Raw genomic sequence first — 20,468 nt, 5'->3', positions numbered from 1 at the left:
GAAGTGGCTGTCGTGATACACAATGGATGGATTTAAAAAAGAGTAAAGCAAGGAGAAATAATTGAACTTACAGCAAATATTAGGAGGCCTCCGAGGAGCGGGCTGGTGGCCTCGCGGCCTGCTGCCATGACTATCACTCCTCCTCCTATTCCGCCTCCTCCTGTACAAACACACAAGTACTCGATTAGTCAAATTCATGTGACAGGTATGAGAATATTATATTCTCATGCGGATGATTGGAAATAATCATCATTGCTGTATTAATTATTGTAGTTGAATGCCCATAAACATCAAAGCTATAGAAGAATAAACAGTAGAGTTTTAAGGCTATTAATTGAAAAAAAAACTCATTCACATTGGTAAGTATTATGAGAGTAGTACAAAATACTTTATAAAAGAAAGAATGGAGATCCCGGGTTCAAACCCTCTCATTACCAAAAGTTTTTTAACCAGATCACTCCCGTGCTATCGTATGGGCACGTTTTCTGTTGGTCCCGACTGAAGTATGACAGTCGTAAGACCCATTGACAGCTTAAATTATATATTTAGGCGGTGGGACCTTTTCGCAAGGGACTCCCCACCAACAAAAGCCATACGAATTTACTTTGTAAGGCAACACAATTTTAATAGCAATGTATTTTGTGTTTTTAATTCGAAAATAATTCGGAACTTATGTATAAGAGTGGAAATAATAGTTTACAGGCTACATCACGACTATAACATAATTTTTTATCAGAGGAGGATACAATACTTTCTAGGTGTAAAACATATTAGGAGATCATTGTTCTAGAGGCTCCTAAGTTATATCACTCAGTTTCATGTCTTATATTTGTTTTGAATCAGTTTTATGTCTCTCATTTTCAAGTTCTCATACCCACGTTACAGTATTACCTCACTCGCAAAATACGTTGTGTGAGTTCAGCATCCATATTTTCATTTTTCACATTACTGTCAGTATTCAGGAGAAGACTTCAAACTCGAAAAATATGAAACAGTGGTTAGTACGAAGACAAATGGCTGAAACTCAACGTCCAGCTTCGACTCGCCATAATTTTGGAGAGCAGCTTCAAGTTGGACAAGTTGATTGAATGAGATTTATGAGAGGAAAGAAAAAGTTCTTCAATTTCCGGCTGCATAGTGGGAGGGGCAGACGATGTATCTGTGTAGTAAAATAGCAGATGTTCCATGTCTGAGGAAAACCGCAGAGGAAATTTTCGCCAATACGTTCTTCCTACCTTACCTAAGTCGAAGACTAATGAGACAGGATAGAAGCCCTCTTCCTGGAAGTCTGCTACTCAAAGCTATGTCACTCTGCAAGGCAAAACCGAACCCGTTAAACAGGCCTCGGTACTGCGACTGCAACTCACAACTACGTATCCTGAATTGCCAAGTAGCTCACAGTTTACCGACTGTACCATCTAGGTCTAGGTGTCATTTCCGACGCCATCACCTGCTGTCTAATTTCTCAACCCGACCTTTTGCATACGATACAACTAGCTACTTGCTATTCCGTCTACAAACTCCGGAATGTTAAGGATATCTTGTGAGTCAATAATTTGTTTTTTGGCATAATATCGCGATAATAGCAGATCGAATAATATAGAATGGGTCAGAAAAATTACTACACTTGTTCAAAATTACAACATGAAGATAATATATTACAAAGCACTACAAGAAAAAAAACTAACTTAAGACTTGTTTATAAATAACTGGCAACCCGTGCTTTGCATAGGGGAAAATTTTGTGTTGTGAAATGCAATCTCCTTATATTCAGAAAACATCAAGAAATAGAATGATTATTCATTATTTTGCCCAAATTACGTGGATAATCTTTATCCGAGATAGAGATTTTCAGCAAAAAATCATGATTTTGATTGATCTGAAACCCGCAACCTTTCATTCATTAATCGCGAATACAACCAACTAAGCCAAAGGTCTGTTTGAGAGAAAGCTCTGTTTGGTTGGGCTTTTATTGTTGCGTAAACTTTGAATCTTGAATTGAATAAATTTGATTTTATTGTTGAATAACACATTATTGATTAATAAAAATAGGTCTATAACCAGCCCCGGTAAATTCAGATTCTCAATGTGAAATTGCAAGTTGATCAGTTCATCAGTTATGATGATGCGTTAATCGGATATTTCCTATCCCGTGCATGTATGAGCCAATTTTTTTCTTTATAATATTATAAATAGATTATAGATTATGGATAGATAGATGAACACTCAAGCACAGTACCCACAAACTGGAAACTTGAAGAATGAAAACTAGACAAACAGAAAACTTGAAAACACAGCAAAAACATCTCAAAAATACAAATATATATCAACAATATTGACATAACATAATGAATTCATTATTGTTGCAAGTGAAATAAATACTTGCTTGCAATGTGAGAGGAACAACACGTGAGTGCAAGCAGGAGTCGATTCATTTTTCAAGCAGACACACACATGCAAACAAACAAACTCTGAGGCACAAAATCATATTTTCTGTATACGAACTGCGAAATGTATAGACTATTTGGTGGGCTTTTTCCTTGAAAAGATATTCATTTTAGAAAATGTGAGCTATATTTTTACAGGTAAGAACGTTTTAATAGAAATAACATCAACTCATGATAAAGGACAAGGTAGAGAGATAATGTAGAACTTAAGGTCAAGAAGAAAGCATTTTAAAGTGATGAAGATTGTTTTTCTTATACGATGGTGTTAATTCAAAGATTAAATTTAAGATTCAGTTATTGGAGAGAAATAAATGTTTATTCCAATTCAGGTTGATTTTTATCTTAGATGAATCTGGATAAAAAGAGAATGAAAGGGGCTTAAATGATTAGAGGTTTAAGGAATACTCTGATATAGGTGGAGAAATGCATTACTCAAGATAGACAAGATGTAGACTTTGTTGAGGCTAATGTGGAAACAGCATTGAAGAAAGAAAAGTAAACAAATTTAGGCAGGTTCATGTTTGTTTCAAGCATTACTAAGTCAATACTCTTATAACTCAGTGAGGAATCGGTTCTTATCTTCTACTAAAGACGGAATACAAATGGTTTTAAATAATAATGACGATGTTATCCTCTAGAAGCGTGTCGTTGCATGAAATAGCAGAATTTTAATTTCCAACTGAAACTAAAAGGCGCTGAAAAAAATTGAGTCATGTTTTTTTAGCGAACATTGTAACACGGTTTACAATAGTTCCGAATAAGGCAGATGTGCCATTTGATAAAATGCTCAGAATTGCATCTAATTCATGAGAGCTCTTGGGAAGATTTTGCGAGTTGGCTTGTTGGTGACTGGGACATTATTAACTGTTTTAAACAGACGTCGAGGTCTTGACCCTAGCCGCTGACACACTTGCAGAATATTTTACTTGGACGGTTATATTACCGTGTACCACTTCATGTAGGCTTTAGGCTATAGACAAACAGTAAAAGTATTTGTCATGCAACAAAATTGCGAAAATTCCTATCCTAATGACCCTGATACACACGGACGATTCAACAGTTTTACCGTCAACGCTCTTCTTTTGAGTTCTGGGTCACAATTCAGAATATCGATATTTTGAAAAATTCTTCATGAAGTGTGATACTTCAGGCTCACGAATAATTAAAGTTTACTAATTACAGGAAACAGATTATTGATTATCAAACTGTGAATTAACTGTCCTAGTTCCACTGAAAACTGCAGAAATCTATTATTATTTTATCGATCTGTGCCTAGTAGGCTTAGAACTAGATAGTTCATGACTATTATCCCAGAAACCATTAAAAACCCAATCTCACCAGTAGCGTAATTACCGAAAATAAATTTGAAGAAACTCTCAGTAAATGAGTGAATATTATTATTGATTGTGTGTGTATGTGTGCATTAAAATTCATTTTCAAGAACATGTTGCTCATTCCTTCGTCGAGCCATAGACCTCTGAAACTTTTCCACTTTATCCACCAGATTGGATTGTATTGGGGAGTTTGAGTATTAAGTACACTTCAATCATTAAGTTCACCTCTTCCATTGCATTTTCCTGAGTTCCTCGAAAGTTTTTTATCTAAACTGTTCATTAACTCTATTCCTTTACTACCTTGTAGTGATTCAACTCTCTTATTGAGATAAATGGAGCAATGAAACGTATATTCATAATTTGATTTCGAGATAACATCCTAGTTTTAATGACTAAAAAGAGCTCGTGTGAACTTTAAAAAGTCAGGCATTGGTTGGGAAACTGGAGGTATTTATTAAAGTGATTGGTTTAGAATCAGACCGATAAACGTGGTGCATTATCACGGTATTGTTGGCTATTACAATCCTCAACTTGTTTTGCCTTTAGATAACTGTTTGAAAGGTCAAAAGAGATGAAAACCAGAACATCGGCAGCTATCTATCCCTTTATTAACGCAAGGTAGATTGAACAGCGGTTAGTAGGAAAGCATCCTCGAAAGAAGGTCAACGAGAATATTGGTCTTATTGATATTTTCGAAGCATTATCAACTTTGTTGCTAACTTAGTTTGTAATTCAGCTCAGTCCTTAACTTTTTCACTAGTCTAACTACAATTTCTTTGTAGATTGACTATGAGGCCCCTATAGCTTTTGTGTAGAGTCAGCCTATGCAAATGCCAATTCACAAAATAGCTTTATAATAATTAAGACCTGACAATAGAACAGTAGAGTAGAAGAAATTTTGCCCTTTTCATAATTAACATAATACACAACAGAAATTACTTGAATATGATTGCACCAGTAAAGTAAGGTGGAGCAAGTTCATGTGAGCCTATAGTGTTCAATTTTTGAAATTTTAGTTGTCAACGCAAATCCACTCATGATTTTGATTTCAAACAAACTTTATTCAATCTCCCTTCTAGGAATGGATCTTGTATCGTAACTGAAAGCTATTGCTAATTAGACAAATCGGTAATAATGATTGATTATTGGAATAAGACATGTGAAGACATTTGAAAACTCACAGATTATTTATTTGTACCCCTCTGTAGAACTACCATGATCGGTGCCCACCACGATATGATCCAAACCGGTAATTCGCTCTGACTCTAGCGATGGTATTGATGTGCTAACGAATCTGTCAGAATAAACAATTTATCAGACCTATAAGAAAATGCTGGAGCGCAGACAGACGATAAGAAAAGCAGACACAGACGATATACGTTTGTGTAGGGCAGGTGTAGGTCATTGAAACAGAAATAAAGGTTAGTAAGGAAAGAAAGTAGATGCGACGGGGTGACGACGCAGACGTCTGAATGCGATTGGTTGATTGTTGGATGGTGAGGGGGGTTGAGGGGGGTTGGCCCGGCGGTCGGGCGTTTCTTGCGTGGAATTTGTATGACAAGCAGCGATGATCACAGAGCAAGCGTGGTCACATTCCTCAAGAGCAGTTTGGAGGCCACTTTGCATAAGTGAGCAGCAGCAGCAGTCCAAGTATCAGCGCAGCGCTCTGTACTACCAGCAATTATTATTAATGTCAGTTCTCCCCTCTCACACACGCACACTCGCCGAGTACACTGATGATGAGCAGCTGAGGTTGGCTTGTTAGCCGCACCACCCACCCCCCTCCATCCACCCGGCTCACAGGCCAGCACTTCACACCACAACAATCATCACTACAACCAATCACTCCCTTTCACCTGCCATTGGATTCTGTCTACAATGGACACATCTCAAATAATTGTTAGTTCTACTGTACCTATTACCTAAGAATACAACGAAGGGAGAATGCAGACTTCAAAATCAAGACAATCATAGATTGAACTTTCTATAATATGGGGAACAAAAAAATGACTTACCTGCATGACCTACTAGCAGTTTTATTCTCACGTGAGACTTCCTGAATCTTCTTATATAGAAGGAATAAGTAATTTTATGTTTTGATTATCAATACATAAATAATGTGATTATTATTGGCTCTTTGCAGTTGCATAAGCGGAATTGATCAAATTCTTGTATGTTCAATACAGTTTGAAAAAAGTGATGGTAGTGATTAATAATGGAAAAATAAAGGTTATTACTGTGTTCATTAAGTACTCCATTGTTGAAATGGTTCCCACACCGAGACAAACGTTGATTTGTACAAAGTTATAGTGGTTTTTATGATTATTAAAAACATAATTTCGGTATCAAGTATTTGAGTAAACCTTTCCTAGACATTACTTGAATCATTCAATAGTATTACATACACTTGCACGCACGCACACACACAGAATTAAACAATTTTCCTGTAACGGCTGACAAGATTATGATTATGATTGCCTGCTATCCACGGTCGCGTGATACTCCTCCTGAAGAGGGGAGGTATCAGGTCCAATAGCCTCCGCACAGCGTTTCAGTTCTTAAATTGAATAGTCAACCTGACAAGTACTTGCCGACACTGATATCTCCATAAATGGCCTCGAGTGCAGTTTAAATTCCTGCCCAGTTATTTACAGCAGAAATCTCGAGCCTGATGAGCCCGGAGAATGCACTTTTACAAGCGGTCATATATTAATAATCCCCATTATGTGAACACAAAACTGACTTGGAAATACGTTCTCACAAAGTATTCACGCTTTTATCCACTATTAAATTGAAAATCTAGCGGAATGCTGGGTTGCTAGCTGAAGCTGAATAAAGATGCTCCCCATCCGGCTCCAACAACTAATTGAGCGAGTGGTATTTATTTTCTCTTTTTGAAAAATTACAAGTTAGTTTGATAATAGTTGATTGAAATATGCAAGGAAAGTTGACTTCGTTTTCCAGTTCCATCATTATTCAGGAATCTCCTATTACTCTCACACGAAAGTCAGCTGCTAATCTAAAATTTTCCTGTTATTGATGGCTGTGATTGTTCGAACTGTATGAAGTGAACTATCACAGTTTTTGTAGAAATTTTTACTTTTCAATGAGCAAATTTTTTTATTTTATTTTACTCTTTTCCCATCGCGTGGATGTAATCTAGAGCTCAACTCAAAGCTACGTGGTACAGAATAATAGATTGATAGGTTGAAGTCATTATTCAGTCGCAAGAACAATCCAAACATGCAACAATGACAGCTTAATATCATATTTTTTTTTAGATTGAGTTAATCCATTTACCTCTAACAAAATCACTTTTATAATTATTGAACAAAAAACTGAATTTAATGCAGTCAACCTCATCATTATATGCATTCCTTCATCTATTTCCGACTGTAATTACATTTATCTATAGTGGGGATTGCTCTCTTGTTTTTGAGATTATCTTAAGAGGATTGGATCATTGAAACAGTTGCTTGTAATCTTAATCAATGTGTTTTTTTCTGCAACACACTCTTTCACATTTTACTTAATCTCTCTTCAAGGGAGTCTCAAAAATCTAATGAGATTTTCTCCGAGTGATCAAAATGTTTCAAACAATGTGGTTAAAGAGTTTCATACAATTTAGGTTTAGATTTTGATGAGTTTACATCATTCAGAGACTAGAGAGTAGGGGCCAGAAAAAGTGGATACCAGCAATAGAGGAAGATCGAAGAGAACGTTCATCCGGCCTAGTATGCTATGCGTGAACAGACACAATCAAAGGAAGTACGAAGAAGAGAGAGGGTGGGGAGAGGTGGTAGGGGAATGGTGGGCGAGAGATCGGAAAGAAATGGAGAGATCTTGGCTCTCCCGAAGAGTGGACGAGTGAGTGATCAGAAGGACCGCACAGGTTATCCTTGACCTCTACGATCACCCTTAGCTTCCTCCATCGAAAAAATTCTGATACAACACAAGGGCTCTACGACAATCATATTTCACAAATTAATATATAGAAACCAGACTTGGATCCGAATCTTTGCTGCAACCAGACATGAACAATACCCTTTTAATTTTTTTTTAATTTTCAATTCCCTTGTTAAAGGGGCGTAGCCATGATTGATAGAGCTTGTTCAGTACAGAGACCAGTTTTATATGTAGCCTCAGCCTTACAGAAATAGTGCTATTTCTTGTTTAAACATATAAATCATTATCACTAATATGAAAGTAGAGAAGAGTGTCAGTAGGTGAATTTCGCAACTTTTCAAGTGTTGAGATAAGAATGAAACTAGCCAGACGTTGTTTGTTTTGGCTCTTGTTTGTGCTTCAAGTTTTGCGGGTTTTTCCGGGAGTTGTGAGTTGAATTTTGGTTGAGTTGACCGACGCGGACTCATCTACGCGCCTGTGAATTTTCACGTTTTGATAATAACTCGTTCGCAAGTTTTAAGTGTTTTTGTTTAAAATGGTGAATACACCTATTGCAACGAGGAGCAGTGGCAAGGTTGGAGCCGATAAGGACAGGGCTGCTGGCGATAAGAGTAGTTCGTCATCGTCCGAGCGTCGCCCCCCCTCTTCTTCATCTAGTTCCAAAGGCGAGGGTTTGATTGTTGATAAACGCCTGATTAAGGAGCTCATCACTGAACTGTTATCAGATGACATATTTCTCGACACCCTGGTTGATCGTGTTGCTGATAAGATCAACGATAGACTCGAGGAAAAGATTACTGCCCGTGTTCTGGATGAGTGTGAGTCACGCTTCACGGCCGTGGAACAGAGGGAGGACTCGATGTCGGCTGCGATCACCAAGTTGCACGACCAGCTGGCAGCGAGCAATGCGGCGTACGAGGGTAGGCTGGACGCCCTCGAACAATATCAGCGTCGGAACAATATAGAATATTTGGTATACCTGAGCAAAGGGGAGAAAACGTCATGGAGCTTGTGACAAATCTATGTCGCGACAAGCTGAAGATCAAGATCGTTCTATCGCTGATTGATCGATGTCACCGTGTGGGTCGTCTCACATCGAAACCTGGCGATACTCGGCCTAGACCTCGTGCTATACTGGTCAAACTCGTGAGCTACCAGACCCGACGCATGATCCTAAAGGCGAGGAGGCAGCTCAAGGACTCGGCTGTCACTATTGGAGAAGATCTCACTCGGAAAAGATATCATTTTCTACTTGAAACGGCGAGCAGGGTGAGCATCAGGAATGTGTGGAGTGTTGATGGTAGGATCCTCTGGCATCAGGGTGATCGGATCCTGTCTAGTTAATTCGTCTAATACTTGGAATGGACTATTATGTATTCTGAATACCGTACTGTATTAATTTATTGAACTATGATAATTGAATATGAGCTATAAGAGTGGTGAATAATAATAGTATTATATAAATTTATTTCCTTTAAAAAAATACAATCAAGCAATTAAAACATAAAAAGTACAAAATATCTACAATACAATAGGCTTATGAAAAAAATATGGAATTTAATTCTATTGGAAACTAACCTACTCAACTATGGGAAACCCATGTACTAGAGTAGGTGTTAGTAGTAGTAATAGATTCTGGGTAGGGGTGCAAACTGCAAATACGTTGGGTAAGTGAGCTCACATATTGTTTGAGATTATGTTTTCTATATGATGTCTTCCAGTTGAAATAATCCAGTTCTTAGCAGCAGTTTTGAATCTTCTTGGGTTTTCTATTGACTTGATTTGTGCAGGAAGTAGATTGTGGAGTTTTGGTGCTAGGTGGTTGAAGTGTCGTTGATATATTGCCTTCCGAGCCACGTTCGTAATAAGAAGGTTTCTGTTTCTTGTGTTATGACTATGGTTCATTTGTTGAAAGCTTTCCGGGTTTTTGTGTAGTCTGCAAATTATTTCCAAGGAGTGGAGCTGTCTTATGTCCATCACACCAAACTCATTGTAGAGCTGGTCTGACAGATAACGAGGTGGCCTCTGCTTGATGATCTTCATTATTAGTTTTTGCACTTTTAAGAGGGGGTCAAGGTGCACGTAGTTTGTTCCCCCCCATCCTACAATCCCATAGGTAAGCAGAGACTGAACTAAGGAATAGTAGGCCATCTTTATGCACTTCTCATCAATCAATGTTCTCATCATTTTAAACTTGTAAATGGTCTTCCTCAGCTTCTTGCAGAGGTTATCATTATCACCGTAGAAAAGAATCCACTATAATTCCAAGATATTTTACTGTCGGTTTTCTGTGGATAGTGAATGCAGTACTGTCGAAAAGGTTGACTGTTGAGAGATTTTCTGTAGGCAAATGTGAATGCAAAATTGTCTGATATTAGAAATAATTCTTCTACTTTAGATAGCTTTATGCTACATGCTATCTTTTCTCTAAGACTTAAAGAAGATCTATTAATTTATAGATTCTATTTTGAAGGTCAATCAAGACTTGAAGCTTCCAATCATCCATGCTGTGTTGCTGAGAAAGTTAGATAGTTGGTTTTGTCATAGTTTAGGGTGAGCAGATTCTGATTGAGCCAATGTGAGATTTTCTCTAGTCCCATTTCGGCCTTATTCTATGTTATTGTCCACGTTGGCCCCGAAAACAAAAGAACTGTGTCATCGGCAAAGGTGGTGATATTTCCTCCAATTTCCATACTGCAGAGAGGATTTATATAAATCAAAAAGAGGATAGGGCCAAGGACGGTTCCTTGGGGTACTCCATATTCGACTTCCAGCTTGCTGCTTTTCTGGCCATACACTCTAGGTCCGGTTTGACAAGTATTGAATGGGTCCCATGCTCCTCTGATTCCATAATTGTGGAGTAGGCTATCTCTAGCAGAACATCATGTGACACAGTATCAAATGCTTTTTTCAAGTCCAGGAATATTGCCAAAGGTTTCTCCTCACAGTTGATTTTCTCTGTTATTTGTGAAATGACATTGTGGATTGCGTCGTTGGTACTACAGTCTGATTTGAAGCCATATTGATTTGGTGATAGAATATTATTCTTTTTAAGGAAGTTAATAAATCTGGATTTGATACATTTCTTAAAAATGTTTGCTATGATATTTAAAAGTGATATTGGCCTATAACAGTTCAAATCTTTCTTGCCCCTGCATTACAAATTGGACATATAACAGCTTCCTTCAAACACTGAGGAAAGACACCTTCTCCCAGGATTTTGTTGGCTATCATTGTCAATGGTCCAGCAAGAGCTATACTGTTCTGTTTGAAGAGCTCTGGTCTGAAGTTGTCTGGGCCTGGTGCACTGTCTGATTTGAGACTGCTGATTATTTTTTTTATTTCTCCTTTATCTACTGGTGTGAAAAATATTGATTCACATACTCTAGCATTAGTAAATGTAGGTTTATCTGCAGGTTGTTGCTTGTTTCATATATTCTGTGCCAGTTCAGATCTAATATTTTTGAAGAACTCGTTGAAACATTTTGCAAGCTCTTCATCATCCTCTCCCAGTTTCAACTCTCTTCCTTGTACATTTAGTTGTTTAATCTGCGTTTTTGGTCTTTGAGCTTCAGTTATTTCTCTTATTACCTTCCATGTATGTTTTGCATCTCTCAAATCTCCAAGCATGTGAGAAAAATATTGTTTTTTGCTTCTTCAATGACTCTAGTTAGTAGATTTCTGAATTTTCTGTAGTATTGATGTAGTTGCAAATTTGATGTACTATTTCTACATTGTTTGTGAAGTTTATCTCGTCTCCTTATAGATGTTATTATCCCCAATGATATCCATGGCTTGATTTTCTTCTTTCTATGTGGAACACTGTAAGCTTTCTTACATTCTTCTACGTGCTTATTCATTATAGTCACGAACTCCTTCAATGCGCCCTCAGCACTATCCTGCATGTGAATGGAGTCCCAAGTTTCTTCCACAAGCAGTGATGCAAACTTGACTTTGTTGAAGATTCTCTGTGCTGCTTCTTCTCCACATTTTTAAATTTTTTGTTGCTTTTTATTCCCAGAATAGTGATGTAGTAGTCCGTTATTGAATTTCAAAAGACTTTTGGCATAAGATCTTTTTTAAAGTTCACCAAAATGTGATCGAGGCATGTGGCGGTATTGTCATTGACGCGAGTAGGCTGTTTAATACAGTGAGCAAAACCAAATTCACTGAGTAAGTTCTCATAATCCTCCAGTTGACGATGCTTATTTGGTTCTATCGTGTTAATGTTGAAGTCCCCTACAACTACATGGGAATGTTGACTTGATCCCTCGAGTCTCATACCGTTGATGAATTCCGTCAAATCTGGGCTGGAAGGTGACCTATATATTGCAGTAATGACAAATATACTTCCTTGAGTTTTGAGGCGGAGAATCAAACAGTTGGCGTGTCGAATTTCTGGTTCCTCAACTTCAACGTTAATATCAGTTTTAACGAAAACAATTACTCCATCATTCTGTAGATGATTCTTCTCTGTTGCATATAGATTGTAGTTACACATTATGCGTGGAGTTGTATTGCAATAAATCCAACATTCTGTTAATACAATTACATCAGTCACACTGTAAGTCCTCTAATTGGATCAGGAACTCGTCAACATTCTTGTTGTAACTTCTGATATTGAAACTATTTATTCTCAGGTTGAACTGCTTCAAGCAATCAAACACATATTTAGGCTTCAGAGTTGCAAAATCATTTATATCTTCTAAGTCAAGCTCTTCTACCAGATTATTCATCGATTTTACAATGTTTAGTATTGGCTTCTCCTTCTAAGTTTTTTCTGTTCCATACCATAATCTATTTTTCTGTCCTGTCCTTCACTCTATCAACAATATCCTTTACTGTATCATTGACCGAGCGAAGTGAGGTCTAAGATTCAAGTCGACGGTTTGGCATTTCTCTTAATGTTTAAATGTTTGAATGTTTGAATGTTTGAATGTTTGAATGTTTGAATGTTTGAATGTTTGAATGTTTGAATGTTTGAATGTTTGAATGTTGAATGTTTGAATGTTGAATGTTTGAATGTTTGAATGTTTGAATGTTTGAATGTTTGAATGTTTGAATGTTTGAATGTTTGAATGTTTGAATGTTTGAATGTTTGAATGTTTATATGTTTATATGTTGCGCATTTACGGAGAAACGCGACAATAGATTTTCATGAAACTTGACAGGTTTGTTCCTTTTTTAATTGCGCATCGACATAAATACAGAGTTTTTGGAAATTCTGCATTTCAAGGATAATATGAAAGGAAAAAGGAGCCTCCTTCATACGCCAATATTACAGTAAAAATCAGACTATATAATTATTCATCATAAATCAGCTGACAAGTGATTACACAGATGTGTGGAGAAGCCAGTCTATTGCTGTATTTCCATAAGGTCAATAGTTTCAATCAGGTAATTGTGGTTGAGAATACTGCGTGAGGTCTACTGTTCACAGAACTACTAGTTGTAGCCTGTTGTAAGATATCTGAAGCTTTCTGTATGCCTGGATATTGCGACAATAGCATGTGATACACTGTTATAAATTTAATTGTCTCTTGTGTCAATCCTCACTAACACTACATCCTTTGATGTGAGACCCTGCGCTTCGTGAATAATTGTGTTGATTCTTTAGGACTTATAATTATTCATGCCAACAGTGAGAATTCTCTTCTCCTTTTGTGTAAATGTAAGGATCAGAGTATATTCCTTCAGCTGATGAGTTTCGCCGTTTTTGAATGTTGGAAATATTGATCTTACTTGGGCGTTCTTTGTGCTGATTCCTGGGTAGAATGATTCAAGTGCAAAACAGACATCCACTGGACACTTAGTTACTGTTATATATTCTTCCGGCTCACAGAAATCTGAGATTTTGTTCCACTTGGTAACTAATTGTGATCTCTCCATATATGGAATCTGGTTAGAGTCACCCACAACTATTATGAAACTATATGAATATTATACCTGAATATAAACTCTATTATGCATCAATTTCTCTTCAGTATCTTAAATTGTAATTTATCATTCTTCATGATACTATACTGTAATTTTTCCGGTTCTATTTTTTGTAATTGATCATTATTGATGTTGGGGGGGTCGCTAACTCCATACTTCTAATTTCATATAAGTATTAAATATCTATATGGAATCATATAATAAATATCTATATGGAATTTTTCCGGTTAGAGTTTCCTTCGTATGGTGTATAACAAGTTCAAGTCACGAGTTTTTTTCTAAACTTTATTTATTGTAGAGTCCATTCTATTTCTTCTACATATTGAGAAAAATTATTCACTCAACTTTTCTGCTCCAAAGTGTTATTTGAATGAAATATACAAACATTCGTTCTCTTTATAAACTGCTCCATTACAATGATTAAAGTGCGATATCTGAAATGCCAGTGTTCTTACTGATGATTTTGGCCGACTTCTGTATAGTGCAACTTTAACCTAATCTCTTTTGATATTTTATCTCTCTCTCGTTCTAATACTTTTCGTTGAAAACCGTTTCTATTTCAAGCTTGAGAGCCGAATCTAAAACCTGATGAGTTAAAACTGATTGAGGGTTGTATGCTTTGCATCACGGCTTAAATCACATACTTATTATTATTATACTTGATATTTGTATTTATTATTATACATTATACTTATTATTATTTCTATTATTATTACTATTATTCAACTTTCATTGTTCTTGTCTTAGTCAATCATGTTATTTTCCAACATGTCTATCTATTATCAGAATGTAAGAGGACTTACAAACAAAACCTTCGACGCACAAAATCTTCCAATTTTTATAGATCTTTACTAAGCACTGATCATGATATTATTGTGTTGACGGAAACCTGGTTGCATGATGGTATTGCCAGCTCCGAATTTTTGATGAGCGCTATAGTGTTTATTGGAGTGATAGGGGTGTTGGTCGTCTGAGAGGAGGGGGGTATTTATTGCGGTTAAAAGATCACTGCAGGCTGATTTATGTGATGAGCTTTCCTTAGCTAATAATGATTATGAGTCGGTGGGAGTTAAACTGAAGTTAAATGCAACATATTATCACATAAATGCAGGCTATTTACCTCCGTCAATTCAGTCGAATACCTATCTCCAATACTTAGAATATATTGAATCTCATCACGATTTACTTAATGGTAATTTAATGATTATTGGAGATTTTAATTTACCGGAAATAACCTCCTGTACTTATGATCTTTCTTTGGGAACATCTAGAGCTAGGATTCTAAATATATTTTTTTTAATTTTTATGATTTAAATTTGTATAACTCAGTTGTGAATAATTTGGGTAGGACTGTGGTGGATCTTGTATTAAGTAACTTCCACGTTGAAGTTGTCAGGAGTGATGATTCCCTCTTCCCTGAAGACGGCTATCATCCTGCATTATTTGTTGAGGCCGCATATTCAGATTCTGAGGCTGATAATGCTCCAGCTGATACCCAGGAATTTCGTTATAATTATCCTAAGGGAGACTATCTTAAACTCTACTGTGGATTGAGAGACCGCTGTTGGGATTCTTTATTCGGTTGTGTTGATGTCGACTCGGCTGTGGATGAATTTCAAAGAAAACTGTACTCACACTCTTGGATGATTGTATTCCGAAGATTAAAGTGAAAGAGCACAATCCTGAATATCCTCCTTGGTTCTCTGCAGATATAGTATCTGATCTAAATATGAAGAGGAAAGGTTCAAGGTTTGATAGGTTCAAGGAAGAGAAAAGTTTCACCTCACCACAAAAATCGTTTTAAAACTTTGAGAAAATCCTTGAAGACTAGAATTACTTTAGCATATAATAACTATATATATTCCATTCAATCTGGTCTGTGTGGTAACGTGAGAAATTTTTGGAAATATGTAAATTGCAAGAGAAAGACATCCTTTGTGGAGTCGACTATGACGCTGAGTGGGGAGTCCTACATTGGTTCTCATATTGTGGATGGATTTGCACGTTACTTCGAGTATGCTTATGAGGCTGATGCACCTGTTGCACATGATGCATGAGGGGTGATCCGGGGATGTTTGGCGGCCTGGGATTCAGTGTGGGCATTGGTGATGTTTCTTCTGATGAGATCCTATCTGCTATAGCGGGATTGAAATCTGGTTGCTCTGAAGGCCCTGACTTGATTCCCACATTTATTGTTAAGAGTTGTGCAGCAGTTCTTCTTGAACCTATGAAGTTTATTTTCAATCTAGCTATAAAAACTTCCAAATTTCCTGAAAAATGGAAGATTGCTCGAATAACCCCGGTTTTCAAGTCGGAGAGAAGAACAGACATGAGGAATTACAGACCTATATCTATTTTGAGCTGTTTTTCCAAGATTTTTGAAAAAATACTACATGCAATTATATTTGGACAGGTCAAGAGAGTTATTGTGGAGGAGCAACATGGTTTCTTACCAGGGCACTCCACTGTAACTAATGGTATTCAGCAATGAAGTGTCCACAGTGTTAGACGGTGGGGGAAGGGCTGATGCCATATATACAGATCTTTCTAAGGCATTTGATACAATAAATCACAGATTGTTAGTTGATAAACTCGGAGTAACTTGCATTTTAGATGTCAATATGATATGATACATAACCATAAATCTGACCCTTTTTATTGTTCATCTGGCGTGGCACAGGGCTCTAATCTTGAGCCACTACTTTTTCTATTATTTTATTTATCAACGATCTTCCTTCATTTATTGAAAATTCTTGCCTCATGTACGCTGACGATGTTAAACTATTCAGAGAAATAAAGAATGTCAATGATCGTATTCACCTTCAGAGGGATGTTGATAGTTTATTAATCTGTTGTGAAACTAATAAACTTAACATAAAAGTGCAAAGTTATTAGTTTCACTCGACAGTTGGTTCCTTTTAAAAATATATATAATATTGGTGGCACCTCTTTGGAAGAGATGAAAAATTTCAAGGATCTCGGTGTAGTGTTTACCTGTGATTTTACTTTTAATTGTCATGTGGACTTCATATGCAGTAGGGCTAATCAGCAGATGGGGTTCATCTTAAGGACATGCTCACCATTTAGTGATGTAGCCCCTCTCTTATTCTTTTACAAGTCACTAGTTAGAAATCTCCTAGAATATGCCTCTGAGATTTGGAGTCCATATTGCCATGGCCAAATTCTCATTCTGGAGCGTTTACAAAACAAATTTCTAAGATATACGTATTAAAAGAAGTTTACTGTCTACTGTGGGTGCAGTGTATTTGTTCCAGCTTCCACAGTATCTCCAAAACAAAATCTTTAACATCTCCAATGAATGCTGGAAGGGCCTCCCAGTGGTGCGCCTGGATACCCAAGTGTGGGATGGAGACCTGCACTTGGGGAACTAAATCAAATAAAAGCCATAGTGGATCGGTAATAGCCGCCAAGCCATAAAAAGGGTCTTGGTGGCCGGAACAAGTGTGAAGCTCCTGAAGCTAGTGAACAACTTATTGGCTCCTGGTCCAAAATGGGCGAGGTTGGTGAATATCGGATATTGGCAGTAAGAGCATTATTCATGTCAATATTGTATTGGTGTTATACAGAGTGCTTATAGTTATTTTGGCAGCCGAACTATCCATTGCATCTCCCGGTTTTTTTTTATCATGGACAATTCGAGAAACAGTTCTTTTCAGAACTTCTTTATGAGAAGACTTGGCCCTGGCATGAAAATATGCCACTTGAACATTGAGGGTATAAGCAGAGCTAAAAGCGAGTGTGTATCAAAACTGATGCTGGGGCCAGGTGTAGATGTTATAGCACTGCAGGAGACTCACACAGAAACAAAAGAACAGCTCTGTTCAAGAGGGTGTATTCCCGGCTATGACTTAATTGGTGCTACTTATCACAAATCCTATGGAACAGCAACTTATATAAGAAAAACTCTGGAGGAAGTTGAACTCATCTCAGTAAGTCAGGATGATAATATTCACCTGGTTGTGATTAGAATAAAAGATCTCACTATAGTGAATGTATACAAACCTCCAGCTCCAGATTGGCCAAGCCAAGTTCTACCAAAATTTGATCATCCATGTGTGTTGGAGATTTCATCAGTCAACATGACATGTGGAACTATGCTCAAAATAACAGCTGTGGCCTATCACTTGTTGAATGGTCGGAGCACAATAACATGTATCTGGTTTTTGATGACAAAGACAGAGGCTCCTTCCGATCAGCTGCATGGGGTAGAGACTACAACCCTGATCTGTTCTTCATCAGCAAGAATAGTTTGGGACAACCACTGCCTGCAGTGAGATATGTTTTATCCGATTTTCCTCATAGCCAGCACAGGCCTGTCCTTATATACACTGGTATCCAGATACTCCTCATAAGATCAGTCAACCGGTCAAGGTGGAACTTTTCTAAGGCAAACTGGGAGAGGTACGCAGAGGATCTTGATAAGTGTATTGGAGCTTGCTCAGAAAGCTTGATGCAGCCAGGAAGCCTGCCAGACAAGTTAATCAAATAGATTCAAACCTGGTTACAGATCATATTATTGGAGTTTCAAGAGTTAGCCATAATATTGATCACACCATGGACATAAAAGATCAACTAACAGACCTTAGGAAGGGAACCCTCCCAAATGGACAACTCTCTGCTCCTTTTTACTGTAGATGATGTACAAAAGCACTCTGACAGACTTGAGGCCTGGAAAGGCCCCTTTATTTGATGGTATCCACCCGGAGTTCTAATTGCATGCAGGAAAGAATACTGTAAGATGGCTGAGCCAGTTCTATACAAGCATGCTAATCACTGGGAAAATTCCTCATGAGTTGAAGAGATCAAAGATTGTTGCATCCCAGTAGACCAAGCGGGGTTCAGGCCAGAGGGTAGCTGTGAGGGCCAGGTCTTGGCTCTCACAACTGACATTGAGGCTGGGTACCAGAAACAGGACAAAACAGCTGTTGCATTTGTTGACTTTGTCACATGGTGTTTTGGCGCCGCGGGATGTTTTTGAGGAGAATTGTTGAACTCTAGTGGGGTTGTAAAATAGAAAGGAAAGATAGCCTAGTCAAAGTACCACTCAAGTAAAATCGAATGTTATTAGCGATAAAGAGTAATCATATTATCTAAAGCGATAAGAAAAAACATGCATAATTGTAATTCAACAATAATGAGGATCCATTGGCAGATTTAAAAATTATAAAGCGGCTTATTTATTATTGGCAGATTATAAAAAATAAAAGTTTGCATGTACATTTGAGGTTAGAATTGTTTGTTTATGTCTTTAAATGAATCAATCGATCTAGGATATATCGATAGTTATTTGAATTAACACCTAACGAATCAGCTGATTGTTCGATCAACAAGTACAAGTTGAATTATAAAGTTTACTCACAAAAGATGAATTATATATACTAAGGAAGGTTTATGTAAATAAATAGGGACAACTGTTATTGCTGCATAAATATTTATTACAATCTAAAAAAGTACGAAAATCAAGAGTATACAAAACTCATATAAAAAATTAAATGTATATTGCGTGATAGTATCATATATCACGATTTATTTATTAGAATAATCTAAGACAATCACTCCATCAATTTATATAAAAACTTCTTATCCATCTTTCTATAATAAAGTTGAAGAAACCCTGAATCTGAAGTAACCAATTGTATTGAGTTTTGCTAAATTAAAAAGCCAATCAGAAGGAAGCTTACAAATCGTTCAAGGAAGAGATGAAATTTTTCTGGAAATATCTTTTTTTTGGCTTGTGATCTCGATCTGTGAAGATGCACATGGAAATTAGGGTTCTTTCTTCCTGTTAAATTTTTAAAATTATCAAGCCAATCCCTTTTTTAAATGTGAACTATTTGTAATTAATGTTTATTTATCTGTGAACTCAGTGTTGTTAAAGAGTTCTTAATTGTAATCAGTTCCCATAAATATATCTTTAATACGGAAAGAAATCTATAAGAAATCTGGACCACGCGCAAGCCCAGCCGAGACGAAAAGGACCTGCATAATTAATTATTGGAAATAATTAATTTACTCAACAAGACCTCCAAGAACATCAGTAATGTGAGTGTTAGTTCAAACGAGCTCGTTTTATAAAGGCCTTTTATTAAGAGTTGGGGAATTAATCAAAGCGCTATATGAATTAATTTAAGTCAAGGAAAATTCACAACGTGTTGAGTGCTATCATATAGTTTATAAGAACGTTTTATGAATTTTATTTGATTTATGTAGGAAGCTTACTTCCATGCACGGCACGGACTCATAAAAAACCCTGAGATTTTCTAAATATTAGTTTAATAATTATTATTTGCTAATTGATCAAAGCTTGTCCTATTAAATCTATCGACTGAACAAGTTTTAAATTATAGAATTCTGAATTGACTTGAAGTCCAAGTATCAGTATTAAATATAATATATTTATAATCTTTAAAGCTCACAACTGTGAATGCTATTAAACCCTGTGATAATTGTTCAACTGTTAAAGAATTTATATATATTGGAATTATAAAGATAAGAATATTTTATATATATTATTTTGTGGGAATATATTTTGTGTTTTATGTCAGCATACAAAATCATAGAAGTTTATTTTATCCTAATTCATCTCGTGATATACAGTTTGGGCTGTCTCAGTACCAAGAAAAAATATTCTGCAGCATATAAAATTAGTGAATCAATTAATATTGATCTTATTAAGAGCATTCAGTACTTATCATCCTTTGATGTTAGTCATACTAGTCCGCCAGAAAAAACATATTGATAATTATATTAATAAGGTTCCAGTTATATCATATAAGGATCCAGAGAACTTCCAGAACTGGCGTTGTAAGTTCTAAGGAATTTC

The 20,468-nt window shown here is 36.6% G+C and overlaps 1 protein-coding gene across 3 annotated transcripts in view; it reads right to left on the bottom strand.

The window, feature by feature from the left end:
* The window catches only part of LOC111054291, a 118,340-nt gene that overhangs the window by 42,804 nt on the left and 55,068 nt on the right, over positions 1–20,468 (bottom strand). For all 3 annotated transcript variants that reach the window (XM_039420419.1, XM_039420422.1, XM_039420426.1), the window contains exon 2: positions 72–160. In XM_039420419.1, the coding sequence (XP_039276353.1) occupies positions 72–128 (57 nt within the window). In that variant the 5' untranslated portion in view covers positions 129–160. The remainder of the gene's footprint in view (positions 1–71; positions 161–20,468) is intronic.

The sequence above is a fragment of the Nilaparvata lugens genome, chromosome 1, assembly GCF_014356525.2.
Source record: "Nilaparvata lugens isolate BPH chromosome 1, ASM1435652v1, whole genome shotgun sequence".
In the NCBI taxonomy this organism is placed as follows: Eukaryota; Metazoa; Arthropoda; class Insecta; order Hemiptera; family Delphacidae; genus Nilaparvata; species Nilaparvata lugens.
The sequence above is the reverse complement of the archived record's forward strand: the minus strand, read 5'-3'. Positions and strand labels throughout refer to the sequence as shown.